General features: G+C 42.4%; 1 protein-coding gene across 1 annotated transcript in view; it reads right to left on the reverse strand.

Moving 5' to 3' along the window:
* LMBR1 (limb development membrane protein 1) overlaps positions 1-12,410 on the reverse strand; it is a 68,104-nt gene extending 55,694 nt beyond the window's left edge. The window contains exon 1 of the mRNA XM_009085806.4: positions 12,104-12,410. Within this exon, the coding sequence (XP_009084054.2) occupies positions 12,104-12,166 (63 nt within the window). The 5' untranslated portion in view covers positions 12,167-12,410. The remainder of the gene's footprint in view (positions 1-12,103) is intronic.
* Positions 12,411-14,080: the final 1,670 nt, after the last annotated feature.

The following is a 14,080-nucleotide window of genomic DNA, read 5'->3' on the forward strand; positions in this document are numbered from 1 at the left end:
GTATGCGGGTCTGAGCTTCATATTAGGGGATGGTAAGGTGTGGGTCTGAGTTTCATATTAGGGGATGGTAAGGTGTGGATCTGAGTTTCATATTAGGGGATGGTAAGGTGTGGGTCTGGGTTTCATATTAGGGGATGGTAAGGTGTGGGTCTGGGTTTCATACTAGGGGATGGCAAGCTCTCTTCACAGAGTAGGTAGACACAACAATTCCTTCTCTAGCCAGGGACCCAAGGACAGCCAATCTGGATCTCAGGCCCAAGAGTATAAACAATGTGAACTGAGGAGAGAAAAACAAGAAGGATGGGACTTCATGGGCTGGGGCTGTAATTGGACAATTAGCCCAATAAGCTAATGGACCAAAACTTATAAAAATGTGAGTTCTTGTGACCAAGCCCTCTTTTGCTTCCAACTTTGAGCCATCCAGGCAGAGCCACGCTGTGGTGTGGCCTTTGAAGGCTCTTCAGTAAATATCCACCTTATTCCCCTTAACTCTGTCTAGCCTCCATTCTGGCTGCTTAAGGCATGAGCCTGAGAACCATGCTGGTAAGTCAGCATTAACCTCCTGCCACTGGATCCATCAGCACTGTCCTCCCCAATTGCTTACAGCAGAGTAGCTCTCAAGTTTCAGCAGAAATTTTGTTTTAGGGTTCAAGTTCATGACCATGTCTTTCTTTTTTTTTTAAACCACACCTTAATGGTCACACTACATACAATCAAGTTCATCTATCAATTCCATTTCTAACCACTTATTAAAAAGCACAGGTAGTCATACTGAAATAGGGCACTAGTCACAAAAGAACATCATACACAAAACTACATTGATACCTTCAGTAAAAACAAAAATTTAAAAGAGCCTATATTCCATTAATTCCATCTCTCCTTCAGAAACTACTGTGTGTGTCAGTATTGGAAGCAACATTGGAATACAATGTTAAATGCAAATTATATTGCAAGTTGTTCCCAACCAAAAAGCAGTGATTAATGCCATCACCCATCTCTACAATAACAGCTCACAAAAGGATGTTGCAAATACAGCAAATCTAGGATGAGCTGCATTCCTCAGATCCCCAAGTTCTCTGCAAGTTTTTCACTGGAGCTCAAATGAAGCTTTTTCCAGGTTTTACCTGAGAAGACAGTCAAGACACTGTGCAGAAAATGTACCCAGCTGTGAAGAATAAGAATTTCTGACATACCCCACTTCACAAGAAATAATACTTTTCAATCTTAAAGTTTATTTCCTTAAATTCTTTCAACGTTTGAGGGACAAAATAGTTGTGGATCTGTTGCCATAATCAGACTGGGAAGCTACTTTAAACACAACTAGGGTACATCCTGACCTTACAGGGGAAATACACTGTCCATGTTTGACCAGGTGGATCAAAATATAAAGGAAATTACGAGGAGCCCAAGACTTGTCCGTGGTTATAGCCAAACAGTCACCCAAAGCAATACTTAATAATTTGTAAAGTCTTTGTGCAATTGAAAACAAGACACATGGACTCTGTGCCACATCCCAGGGTTCCTTTTTAACAGACGGCACGTTAAGAAATCTTCAAACCTCAAGCATATAATCCATTTACATCTCTTCCCACAGACTAAACACAACTTCTGGTAGTACAAGCAAAAAGAAACCTGTCTTCCCCTGAAGCCCTTAATCTTTATTCAGGAAAGGAAGTGCCTTCTGCTCCTGCTTAGATTACACACCAGACATGCCAGGAGAGGCTGCTTCTGGAGACATACTGCACTACATTCTTATGTCTCTTGGAACCAACTCTTCCACAGTGTCACACCCTTGGATCTTTCATCCAAAGGCATCCAAGTACGATCCACACCATACTTTTGGATCTGTACCACACATCTCCCAGCTCCTGTGAGAATCACCTGCATACCATGTGCCTCTAAGGGGCCAGCACTGAAGGTCACAAGAGCAGTAACAGTCTGAACCAGGTCAAATCACACTGTAGTTATCCTAGTGGCAATTACTGAAGATCAGCTGACACTAATTTGTCCGTGTGGATGATCTTTAAAACTCTGGCACTGAAATTCATGCTCAGATTGGGAAAGCATCTTCTGTTGCAAGTGTAAGAGCTACATTTTCATGCTAAGAAAGACTATGCTCAAAATGTGTTAGGTTCTTCCCCCCCCTTACAAACAAGATTCAACCATCTTTTAAAACTGCAATTTGTGTGTGTGCACATTAAAAGCTGCATTTCTATGTACAGGATTCTATTTATATAGCATGGAATTATTCCCAAGAGTTGTGAGGGAGCTGTATTTCACTCTAGAAAAAAGCATATAGGTGCCTTGTCCAGTAATTGTTCATCACCCTCAGTCAGTGTGCCCTGGTAGCACACACCTTAAAGAGCATCCCTGGCTCTATTACCTGAAGCAAAGTAAAAACCCATGGGAAGTAATTCTCCCTCTCCAAGCAGCATTCACCCTGTCACATGGAGCTGCTGTGTCTAGTTTTGAGCCACCAGTATAGGAGGTGGCAATTACAGAAGGAATGATCACCAGTGGTGAGGAGGCTGGAACACTGGCCTGGTGCAGACAGGCTGAAGGACCTCACCATGTTCAGTCTGAGGACAACAAGGCTTCAGCAACCTGACAGCAGCTTGCCAGTACCTATGACGAGGTCAGTAAAAACACAGAGCTGAGCTCTTGACTGTGGTGATGAGACTGGAGTTAAGAAGAAATCCTCTCCATGAGGAGAGCCAAGCAGTGGAACAAGTTGCCCAGCAAGGCTACAAATCTCCATTCCTAGGGGCTTTTAAGCCCCAAGCAGTCGGATACCATAGCTGACCCTCCCCTCAGCAGGAGCCTAAAGCCCACTCAGCCTTATTTTCAACCTTCCTGACCCAACAAGCATCATTACAAACTTAGTCACTTCATAATTTATACCCTTCTCCAGGTCATTTATGAATGTGTTATTAAGTGTAAGCACAGGCCCCTGTAGGGCTGTGTCAGGGATGTCTTCCCACTGTGAAAGAGCCAAACATCTTGCAGAACAACTCTTAGCAGCAAGGAACCACCACAGAACTACTTCACAGAGAGATGTCCCACACTTAGTAATGTTCTTTAATCTAACAACACTTCCAAGCACTAAACACAGATTCAACACAGGTTCATTTCCACTTGAAAAGCATCAAAGCAAATAAGTGATTGTTTCCTCCAACTTGATTGCATACTAGCATCAGTAGAACAGGGAAAATCTGGAGGAGCAAGGGACAAGCAGCTAACAACATTTTACTATGCCATATATGAAATGAAAGATCTAGAAGCTCCAAAAAGTAGCTCCAAAATGTAAGGGAAGAAAGGAAATAATTTTAAAATGAAGTGGCTGTGTCAGTATTAAAATAAAGTCACTGCTATTACATCCACAAGCATTTCTGTGCAAATGATACACAAAACAAGGCTACAGACATAACAAGATCTCCACTTCTAGCTGTTACTTTACAGAACCTGTCCTTTTCTCTAAACAGAAAAAAATCAGCACAGAGAAAAGAGAAGGCAGAGATCACTCTAGGTAATATCACCATGTAGAATATGTCTATTTACATGTTTAAGTGTTGAAAATGAAACAGTCAGTATTTTGCCTGTGATTACTATCTACAGAAAATAATAGTGTTGCCCTTCTGGGTTTTAATTTCTGTAATAGAGAACAACAAACACACCATCATACATCTATCTCTTGATGCTGTTGAAGTATTTTAATGTGCATTACAACACCACAGGGCAACTAAAAAGCTTCCTCCTACTGTCCTACTTGGCAACTGCTTTTATTTACTCACAGAAAAGATGGCAGGAATAAACAGCAAGAAAATACAGGTGGAGACAAACAGCTCTGTTTGGTCTATTTCTAATAACTAAATTATCCCACTGACACCTAAAAAGCAAAGAAGGCATTCCACCTGTTTTGGATGTGTCAACAGTAAGTAACAAACCAACAAAGCACACTAAAGAAAACCGAAATCTTTGTCTATGGTCTCAGTTTGACCTTGGCATTCATTGTATCATCTGCTCCAGAAATCTCATTTTTCTCAAATGAGACATTAACTCTGCTGTGATTAGATTAAGTTCACTCTAAACCAGCCAGCCTTATACACTTGGCATGACACACTAAATTTAATCTTACAAGAAAACATCAAATATGTTCTATGGCTGTCTATGACCATAGATTAATTTTTCTCATTAACACTGCCCTCCATACCTATGATTCCCCTCCATGTAAAGCCTCTTCTCAGGACTCCTCCCTGGCTTAAAACATTTGCAAGAGGTTGACCCACTTTTTTTGATTCCTAAGTCATGAAGAAATTATAAATGGTTCAGAGGCAGGTGCCTAGACTTGCTCATCCAGAATAAACACCCAGGATCCAACAGAAAGTAAGAAATACTCAAAAATATATTATATTTTATAAATATATTACAAACATAAATATAAGTCATAAATATATTATAAATATATTTCTGTGTACTAGAAATTCTGCTGAAGATAAAAACCAGTTTCTACAGCCCTTTAGTCAAAAATGTTCTTCAGCACAGGTCCAAGATTTAAAAACACTCTCTAGAATTAACACAGTAGCACCAACCTAGATCATTCTAACATTCTGTCCCTGAATGAGGCATTATTCAACACTGGAAAGTCAGGCTGTAATAATCTGTTATATTAAAACTCCAGAGTCATAGCATTAAAAATTTCACTTCTGAAAAAATAACCCAAAAAGCTTCCTTGGTAAACAATTTATTTAAAACTGCTTCTTTGATAATATTAATTTTCAGGGCAAGATGCAGAAAATCTTGGAAGACAGAGCTAATAAACTTTCTCATCCTAACACATAAAAATACTCTTCCTTGTCTTCTCACATATATATCCTGGAACCTTTTTAAGTGGCACCCCCACTCCCAAAACACAAACATACTTAAACAGCAGTAGCTGTATGTTTTCACAATTCTTACCAATAATGCAGACTCTCTGTTGGATATAAGTTACCACAGTCTGAAACTCAGCAAATGTTTGAGACATGTTCCTACTATCAAATTCAACTAAAACACATCAGCATCAATTTTTCCCACAACCACTTTAAAAACAGAAACTATAGTTAGATAATGGGAAAAATTGGATAATCAAGGCCTAAACAGGCACTTAAAGACATCAGTAGAACTGAAGCACCATGTTTTGATGACAATTGTGAAGCCTATCCTGGAAACCACACAAGAAGGTAAAAGGGGGAAAATAACACACAGTACACTGCTTCTATCCTGTGTACATTAACCCAGCCATGAGCCAACTTCAGTGCCATCAATGCACACTACCTGCTGCAGGGCACACATGATTTGGAAATGGAGAAACTGAAACATAGTTCTGTATTTTCCAGTTAATCAAAATTTTCAAATATTATTCAAGTGTTCAAATATTAGAACGTACAAAGCCCAGGGCTCTCTCTTGAAATCATGTTGATGGTAGTTAGAAACAGCTTTTAACACATCCAGCTAACCAAAAAACTAGAAACCTCTGTGTGGGGAGCAACACTATTATATATGAACATTCAACACCCAGCTGATAAAAGAACAACATGAGTTTTGAAACCATCTTTCTGAGAGTCAATTGGGTCCCAAAGAGCACAGGTCAAAGCTGCTGAAAGCATGAAGCAATCTCACCTGTCACACCTAATCAGGGGGTTAGAGCAGCAGCTCATTCCAGGTCACCTCTGCCTGGCTCTATGCTCACCCTTCAGAGCAACACAACAACCAAGGCTGCTTGTCGTTAGATGCATAAAAACAAACTCCAGTCATGACTTTCAAAGTCTCTCCTCTTCCTGTGTTAGAAGTTGTTTAAATTCTTGAGCAAGATTGTTCTTAAGAAGGCAGGGCCCCAAGTCATTTGACAGCACACACGAAAGAGTCAGTGGTTTTCAAGGTAAGGGGGAAGAGTGTGGGAGTAGAAAGTGATGCAGAAGTTAAGACTTTCTCAACAAAAGTTATCACTGCCCTCCTAAATGAGAATAAAGACCAAATTAAATAGGAAAGACTGAAAGACTGGAAAGGAGAAAGCACTTCATTTTAAAGAAAGAAAAGAAAAAGACACTTGCATCATCTTCACATACAACCAGTAAACTTACACTGAATGGAACGCTTTCTTTAGTGTTCCTCAACCCAAAATTCCATCTCTGTCTACAGAACTGAGCCCTGAATTTATCATAATGTCACTGGCAATGTGCTTCATATTCTCTCTCACTCTGACTTTACCACCATCTCCTCTGCTACTCTGGTCACCTGCTCACCCTCAGCTCTCTTCAACCTCTCTGAAAACACCTATTTCCAGGGGGTCTTGTGCTAATAAACTCAGGAAGACTCAGCAACCTCCTCACAGCAAAGACTGAGCTGTTATTACAGCACCCCCATCTTACCCATTCCCTCTACTCCGTGCCCAGCCACTCAAACAAAACCCAGGATGGATATGCCTGGTTTAGGTCACATTATGAAAAGGTGGTTTTGTTTACTGTCAGTTCTTCCTCTTTTCATTGGATTTTCTCAAGTCTAATTATACCGTAATACTAAATTTTCTTAAACATATGCCTGTACCCTCCATGAAGTTTGTTGCTCTTCTGGTCAACTGCTCCTCCAAAGAAACACACCAGTAACTCAAGGGAATTATTCTGAACTGTAACTATTTGCAAATTTTTACACTTCAGCTTTTCATGCTTATTTTATGTAAACAGAAATAGTGGAACTCTCCAAAAGCCGTTTCTGTTTTGGGAATAAGTATCTCTCTGCACTTGTCCATGCCAAGTATTTTGAAATGCCTATTGATTCCAGATGGATCCACAGTGCTGATCCCCAGGACCAACAGCCAGAAGATGATTCATCACTTCTTAAAGTTCAGTACAGCACCCCTGTTTACAAGTAAAGGTAAACTTTTAAGACAGAATTATGCCAACATTTTATATATTTAATTATGTTAAATGTGCACCAATCTTTCAGCTTTATGTCTCACATCACTGCTGCAAATCTTCTTTATTCGGTCACAAATCTTTCTCAAAATATTTAAGGGGGGAAAAAAAGAAGCAATATTGAGAAATCTAAACAAAGTTATTTTCTGAAATACAAGAAGCCCTTTAAGATATAAAGTAGCCCTCAAGTTTTCAGTGTACAGGTGAAAAAAAATTAAAAGGCATCATTTTTTTAATAAAATATAAACTTGCATAAGCATTCAAACAAAAACATTTCAATATTTAATAGGTTTGTTCTTACAAATCACCCACGCTTCTAAACAGAATATCATCACTGCTGGCAGAAAAAAAGAGTCTGAAAATCTCAGTTTGTGAAGAATGCACAGCTGGTCACAGAAAAGAGTCCACTACCAACAGAAGTCAAGTGCTCAAAGCAGCTCCCTCATTTTACAGCCTTACAGAGGACAAATACCAGCAGAAGGCACACTGAATTAAGAGAAGAAATAAAGAAACTAAGCTTCTCAGAACATTTAGCATCTGAAGCCTGCACCCCTAAAAACATTTAGTCCTTCAAACGGAAGCATATCACATTTAACATAAAACTCCATATTACACCAGTTTCAATATCTGCCTGAACTCACACAGAACACTCAAAAGTTATACCAGCACTTTTGTAGTTGAACTTATTCTACCAGGACTGATTTTTTTTTCATTACATATTTAATATAATAAACTTATTTCCAAATATACTATGTTTACTCCTAACTAATAGTTCTATGGTGCTAATAATAGAAGCTAGTAGTTCTGTTGTGTTCTTCCAGAGTTTTCCCCACATTACAAATGCAAGAATATTTATTTTGCCAAAGAACCCTCATAACCAGGTATATGTATATATTTTAACATACTCAAAAGCCTACTTTTTTAAGCTGAAAGAGAACAAAAAATTAAGCTTGAATTTTTAAAAATACAAGCTAATACTGCAGAATAGAAGACTCAAACTGGAAAAAAAGGAAGTTAATATGCTAAAAAGTAAACCCAGGGGACCACAGAGAGCCTCAAGCGTTGCACTTGCTCCATTTCCATTTGCATAAACAGTTCACAACAATACCAGCTGAACATGGAGCACTTTATAAACAGGCATAATAACAGGACCCAAGGGAAAAGCAGTTCCCTAGAAGTTCAAATATTTTCCAGGGATGTGCAAGATCTCAGCAAATTATAAATGAATCTAAAGGACCAAGAAGGTTAAACTAACAGAATATTGTCTGGCTTTTTCAACTCTTTCATACAAATACTGACCAAGTGCAGAACAAAATCCTTTTCTGTACTTTGCTATCAACTAAAGCTGCTCTTCAGAAAGACACCCCCCTTCAGCCAGAACTGAGGATGACTTTGCTGAAGTCAAGGCTTTGCTGAAGTCTGGCTTTGCTGAAGTCAAGGATCTCACTGACTCCAAGCAAACTCCTGGCTGTGCCATCTCTTACACTGGTCACCAGTTCACAGTCTCCACATTCACCTCATTGCATCTGAATTTTAAAGTTCTGATCAGACCAAGTCCGAGTCTTGGTGTTTTCAACAACTGTTCAAAACAACAGATCCTCTTCAGAGCAGATTCATGTTGAAAGAGCCATGCCTGACTAGGGAGTTAACCACCTTCTAGTAGCACAGATCATCCTCATGAAGCAACAAAACCCAAGGCAGATGATTTTGTTGCAAAGGCAACAAAAGGCACTCTCTTGAAAAACAGGTGCCATACAGACACTCCAAATGAGGTCAAGAGCAAACAGTCCTGAGTTAAATTAAGCATTAAACCACTGAGTCACCTCAAAAGCAGATGAAGGATGTATTTTTTAAAAAATAATCTTTTACTACCCTTGCTCAATCTATAAACATGTGTCAAAAATATTTGGTTTTTGAAGGTGGAATTAGCAGAAGTTGGCACCTGCAGAAAGAGACAGACACCACCAGGAAAAGCATAACAAGCCTTGAATTTTTTTTATGTTACACAACTTTATGGAAAACTTTGTAGCTTGCCAGTTCAGAGAATACATGAAACAGAAATAAAGCGTTACACTGCAGCTAAACTCAGTGTGCCCTTAGGACTCTGATTCCATCAGAGAGCACAATATAGAAATTCTGTATGTATTCAAAGAAAATTTTTAAGAGAAAAGTAAAAAGGATTTTCTTTTCAAGTACATCAGCTTACTTTGATTTCTTTTCTCTCATGATTGTATCATTTTATCTTCCAGTAAAGGCTGTGCCACACAACTAGCTCTTCAAAGGTACTTCTAACAGACAACATAAATTTCTCTTGCTTCTAACAGGCATAGAGAGGTCTCTGCTGTTGTAATATTCCACAACTGGAATGGAATGGTTTGGGTCAGAAGAGACCTTAAATAACAAGTGTTTCTAACCCCCAGCCATGGGCAGGGACACCTTCCACTAGAGCAGGTATCTCAAAGCCCCATTCAAACTGGCCTGGAACACTGACAGGGAATGGGGAACCCACAACTTCTCTGGGCAACCTGTGCCAGGGCCTCACCACCCTCACATCAGAGAATTTCTTCCTGTTATCTAATCTAAACCTACCCTACCCCAATTTAAAGCCACTACACCTTTAAATATCAAACACCTCTTTTAACTGCACTGCTGCCCCCAGCCCACCTGCAGCTGGAATCAAGGTTCAATGCATGTGTCAGAGTGGAATATGTTCCCTGCTCCAGCTGAGGGGCTGATGAATACACCCACTGCCCACACAACTGTCTATTTACATATTTTAAGAAATTCTATTCCCATATAACTTCATGAGCAGCAAGGGCAGGACTGGTAAGGAGAGGATTTAACATAATTGCACATGGAAGCAACATCCTTTGGGTGCTCCAGCATGCTCAGACTAACCACAAATGCACTCACATCTGCAAGATTCTCCTGCAGCCACATGGGAGCCACAGGAGGCTGCACACTCAGATGGGGGTGGCAGCACTCCAGGCACTCATAAAACCTTATGGTGTTCCAACATAAATTAAAGACAAGATCACAACTATACCAAGGTATGATTAAGAAGGCAACATTGTTATTATTATTACTTCTACTAAATAAACAATAACAAAGCTGGCCTGTGATCAATATTAACATCAAAGTGAAGTTTCAAGAGCAAGAATATTGAGTCCACTGTCCAAACAAAACAACACTGCACCTCTAAAATATGAGTTACTGATGTCCTGTGTGATTTCTCACATGACTACACCAGTAGGAAGATTTACCAATTGCTCTGAAGGGGCTGAAAAAGTCCCTCTAACTTTGGAGAAGTACCTGAAATACAGATTAACTACTTCTTTAAGAATTTAATAGACTTCATAACTTGTAATGGCACCCAGAGAGGCTGCACACAGCCATTTCCTCAGACTCAAAAATCTGTTTCCTACTGAACGAAACCACAATATGTAGCATCCAATTTATTGGAACAAGACTCTGGTGAAAGTAAGTAGGAGATAACTGGCACACAATGGAATACAAATGGGAAAACAGACATGAGGGAAAAGAAAGAAGATTTGTACATACATTCATGTTTCCATACCACAAAGGTGATTAACATAATACTTAGAGCCTTCTTTACAAAGAAGTATTTTACTTTTAGTGCCCCTCCACTAGTCACGGCTTCCAGGACAAACACTACATCCATGCACAAAGAAGAGACATTCCAAAAAATCCCATAAAATAGCTGTTCTCCTCATACAGGCTTGCTTTGCACTCTTCAGAAAAAAAGGTCCCAGGAATAGAATATTTCACAAGGTCTTAACATGGATTTGTATACTATAGAAGAGTAACTAACACATTCCAAGCAAGTCTGCTACCAAATGACCTAGCCATAGTGTCACATAAACCAGTTAACCACGGTATTTTAGAGTCTCCCAACAAGGCTAAAAAACACTTAAAGCTAAATTGTGAAATTTTATTTTAATTCAAGAAATCTGTTTTTTCCCCCCCCAGACAACAGGGATGGCAAAGAAAACACAATTCCCTTGCTGAGGCAGGACAGCACGTTCACAGGACACCATGCTGCATGCCTCCGTTGTGCAGACTGTGTTTCCTTCCTGGAATTGAAGCAGGAGAGACACGAGCCCCATCAAAACACCTCTATCAGATTTGAACAGTCCTGAGAACAATTATGAGGCTGTCAGAGAGGAAACTGCAACTGCTCTGTCTGCACGCAGGGTGTAGTGCTGAACCTGCCTATGGAGGGCTGAGATGGGACAGCACAGGCACTGCCGTGTGCTCCACTGGGAGAGCACTGAGCATGAGGAGTCAGGGAAACACCGAAGCACACACAGCACTGCAAACAGCCCAGCAAGGTAGGAGAATCCTAGTACGACAAGTGATACCACGAAGTCCCATGCACACCTGACGGGAACCAGGCTGCACCTGAGGACTGAGGTGTTCACAGAATCTCAGAATGGGTCACAGTTGGAAGGGACCACAGTGGGTCATCTGGTCCAACCTCCCTGATCAAACAGGGTCATCCCAAATCACGGGGCACAGGATTGAATCCAGACGTTCTTGAATACCTCCAGTGAGGGAGACTCCACAGCTTCTCTGGGCAATCAGTTCCAGAGCACGGTCACCTGCACAGTAAATAAGTTCTTCCTCATGTTCAGGTGGAACTTCCTGAGCATCAGTTTCTGCCCATTGCCTCATCTCCTGGTGGTTGGCACCACCGAGAGAAGCCTGGTCCATCCTCTTGGTGCCTCACCTTCAGATACTTGTGCACATAAATGATGTCCGCTCGCAGCCATCCCTTAGCAAAGCTGAGCACTGCTCACGAGGCTGTGGCACCGGTACCTGCACCCAGAGCACTTCTATGGAACACACCGGCGCCCTGCGTGTATACACCGCATCTCCATCTTCCGCTGAAGGCACACGAAGAGGAAAACCCTCCAGGGGGTCAGCACTGCGATCCTCCAGCTCCCGGGGCACCTCAGCGAAGGTGCACTCCCCTCTCTGCCCACCCCAGACAGGCCCCCGAGTCCCTCCGGATACTGGGGCGAGGGGCAGGCAAGGACAGCGGGAGAGAGCGGGACAACCCGCCCGCGCCTGGGGACAGGGCTGGGGCAGAGAGCAGTGACAGCTCAGCGAGGGTCCTCGGAGGCACCTACCGTGTACTCCCGCACTTGGCTGTGGAAGTTCTGCTCCCGGATCGTCACCTCGTCCGCTTCCATCCTTCATAGTACCGCGGCCCCCGCGAGCAATGGCGGCCGCCGCCGCCGCGCCTGCTCCTGCCCCGCCGGCGACGAGCGCGCCACCATGGCCGGAGGCAGCCCGGCTGCTCCCCCGGGCCCCGACAGCGGCTGAGGAGCCCCGGCTCCGTCGCTCTGTCCCCGTCCGGCGGGCGCGGAGGAGGAGGAGGAGGAAGGGCGGGAAGCGCCGCCCCAGCTCCTCCTGCTGCGTCACCGCGCAGCGACCCCGGCGGGGGCGGGCAAAGGGGAGGGCGGGGTCAGACTGGGGGCGTGGCTTAGGCCTCAGTGAATGGCGACGAAGTCACGCCCAGGGGGCGGGGCTATGGGGAGGAGTGAGGCGGTGCCGTGATGGGGCGGGGCCGGGTAGCGAAAGAGGCGGGGCTGGCGGGGCTTGGGGTGGGGCTGGGTTTACCGGCCGGGCAGGGTCACAGAATCAGGGAATTGTTCAGGCAGGAAAGACCCCCGGGATCATCGAGTCCGGGCTATGTCCCAACACCACCATCAACGGGACCGTGGCCTTTCCTTAAACACTCCCAGGAACGGTGACTGCCGCAGCTCCCTGCGCAGCCCATTCCAATGTGTAATTTTATTATTCCCTGTTCCCTCTACATGCCCTGGGAATCTTCTTTTCTTCTGAGTTTGCAAGTAGATCAATTGTCTAAATACACACAGAAGACTATTAATCTAGGACACACTATAAATTATAGATTGTGGTTTAGCAACTCAAACTGTTATTTCAATCCAGGTATGTATCATTAGTCTAAAGAAGTTTCAAAAAAAATCATCATTTTTTGCTTATTTACAATTCTTGATACATTATACATGTTGTCAATGCCAATTATAATTCCAATTATATTAATTCCCCAGTCTCTGGCCCATTTTCTTGGTTAAAAGCAGATGGTATTTATGAAATTAGTTAGAGTCAGAAAAAGTAATCTTTGATGTGTTCCTTGTAGTCCTGAATGGATGCAGAAGGTCCTGCAGCTTCAGTATGGCCACAGTCCCACCCTTGCTCTTTTGATAGTTGTGAAGACACAGACAAGGTATTTGCAGGCACAATCATACCAGGGGTGTGACAGGAATCATACTAGAAATGTTCCTGTGCTCTCTCCTCTTGAAGCCCATTGCTCAAGGAGGGAGACTTTAGGTGTTCACTGAGGCTGTAGGAACAGGATACCATTAAATACAGAGTTGAAGGAGCAGGGAGCACAGTCTCTGAGGTGCTTCTTGGGAAAAGCTGCCCTACTTTACAGCTGTTTTCTGCACAGCACTTGATTCTGTCTGGTATTATTACTTGTCTGGGGTTTTTTTCTTTGCCTATTCCCATTTATCTTCAATCTCCTTTTCTACTTCAGATGCTGAAAATGATGAAAGCATCCCTGGTTTCCAAGATGAATTTGACAAAGAATTAGGCTTTTAGTTGAAGCCTAGTTCTAATCTTGAGTAGAATTAGGCTAGTGCTGTTCTCTGCTCAGGAGCTGGTCCAGACTGAGCAGTGTTACTGAAGGCAAGGTTATAGGTGGACAAAAATCTCTTTTATTATAACAAACACAGCTGGCAAGGACAGACAACTGTCTGGCATGTGCCAACCTGACCCCAGGGAAACTAAATTCTCTTAGAGCTGCCTACAAAAGTATGGGAACAGAACAGACAGGATCCCAGCTTTCATCATATTTTATAAAAGACTCACACAATAAATGACAATGGTATTGGAGCCAGGCTGTTAGGAACTGAGTGTTAGGCCTTCACTGGATTTGTGATGGAGAGAAATGCTGACACCAGAGCAAACCTGTTCTAAGAACTTGGGAGATCAGATGGCCCAATCAAAGAGGAAGAACAAGAACAAGCAGAGATTCAGCCAGCAGTCCAAGCCTGAGGTGAGGGTTAGTTCCTCAG

The sequence above is a fragment of the Serinus canaria genome, chromosome 2, assembly GCF_022539315.1.
Source record: "Serinus canaria isolate serCan28SL12 chromosome 2, serCan2020, whole genome shotgun sequence".
In the NCBI taxonomy this organism is placed as follows: domain Eukaryota; kingdom Metazoa; phylum Chordata; class Aves; order Passeriformes; family Fringillidae; genus Serinus; species Serinus canaria.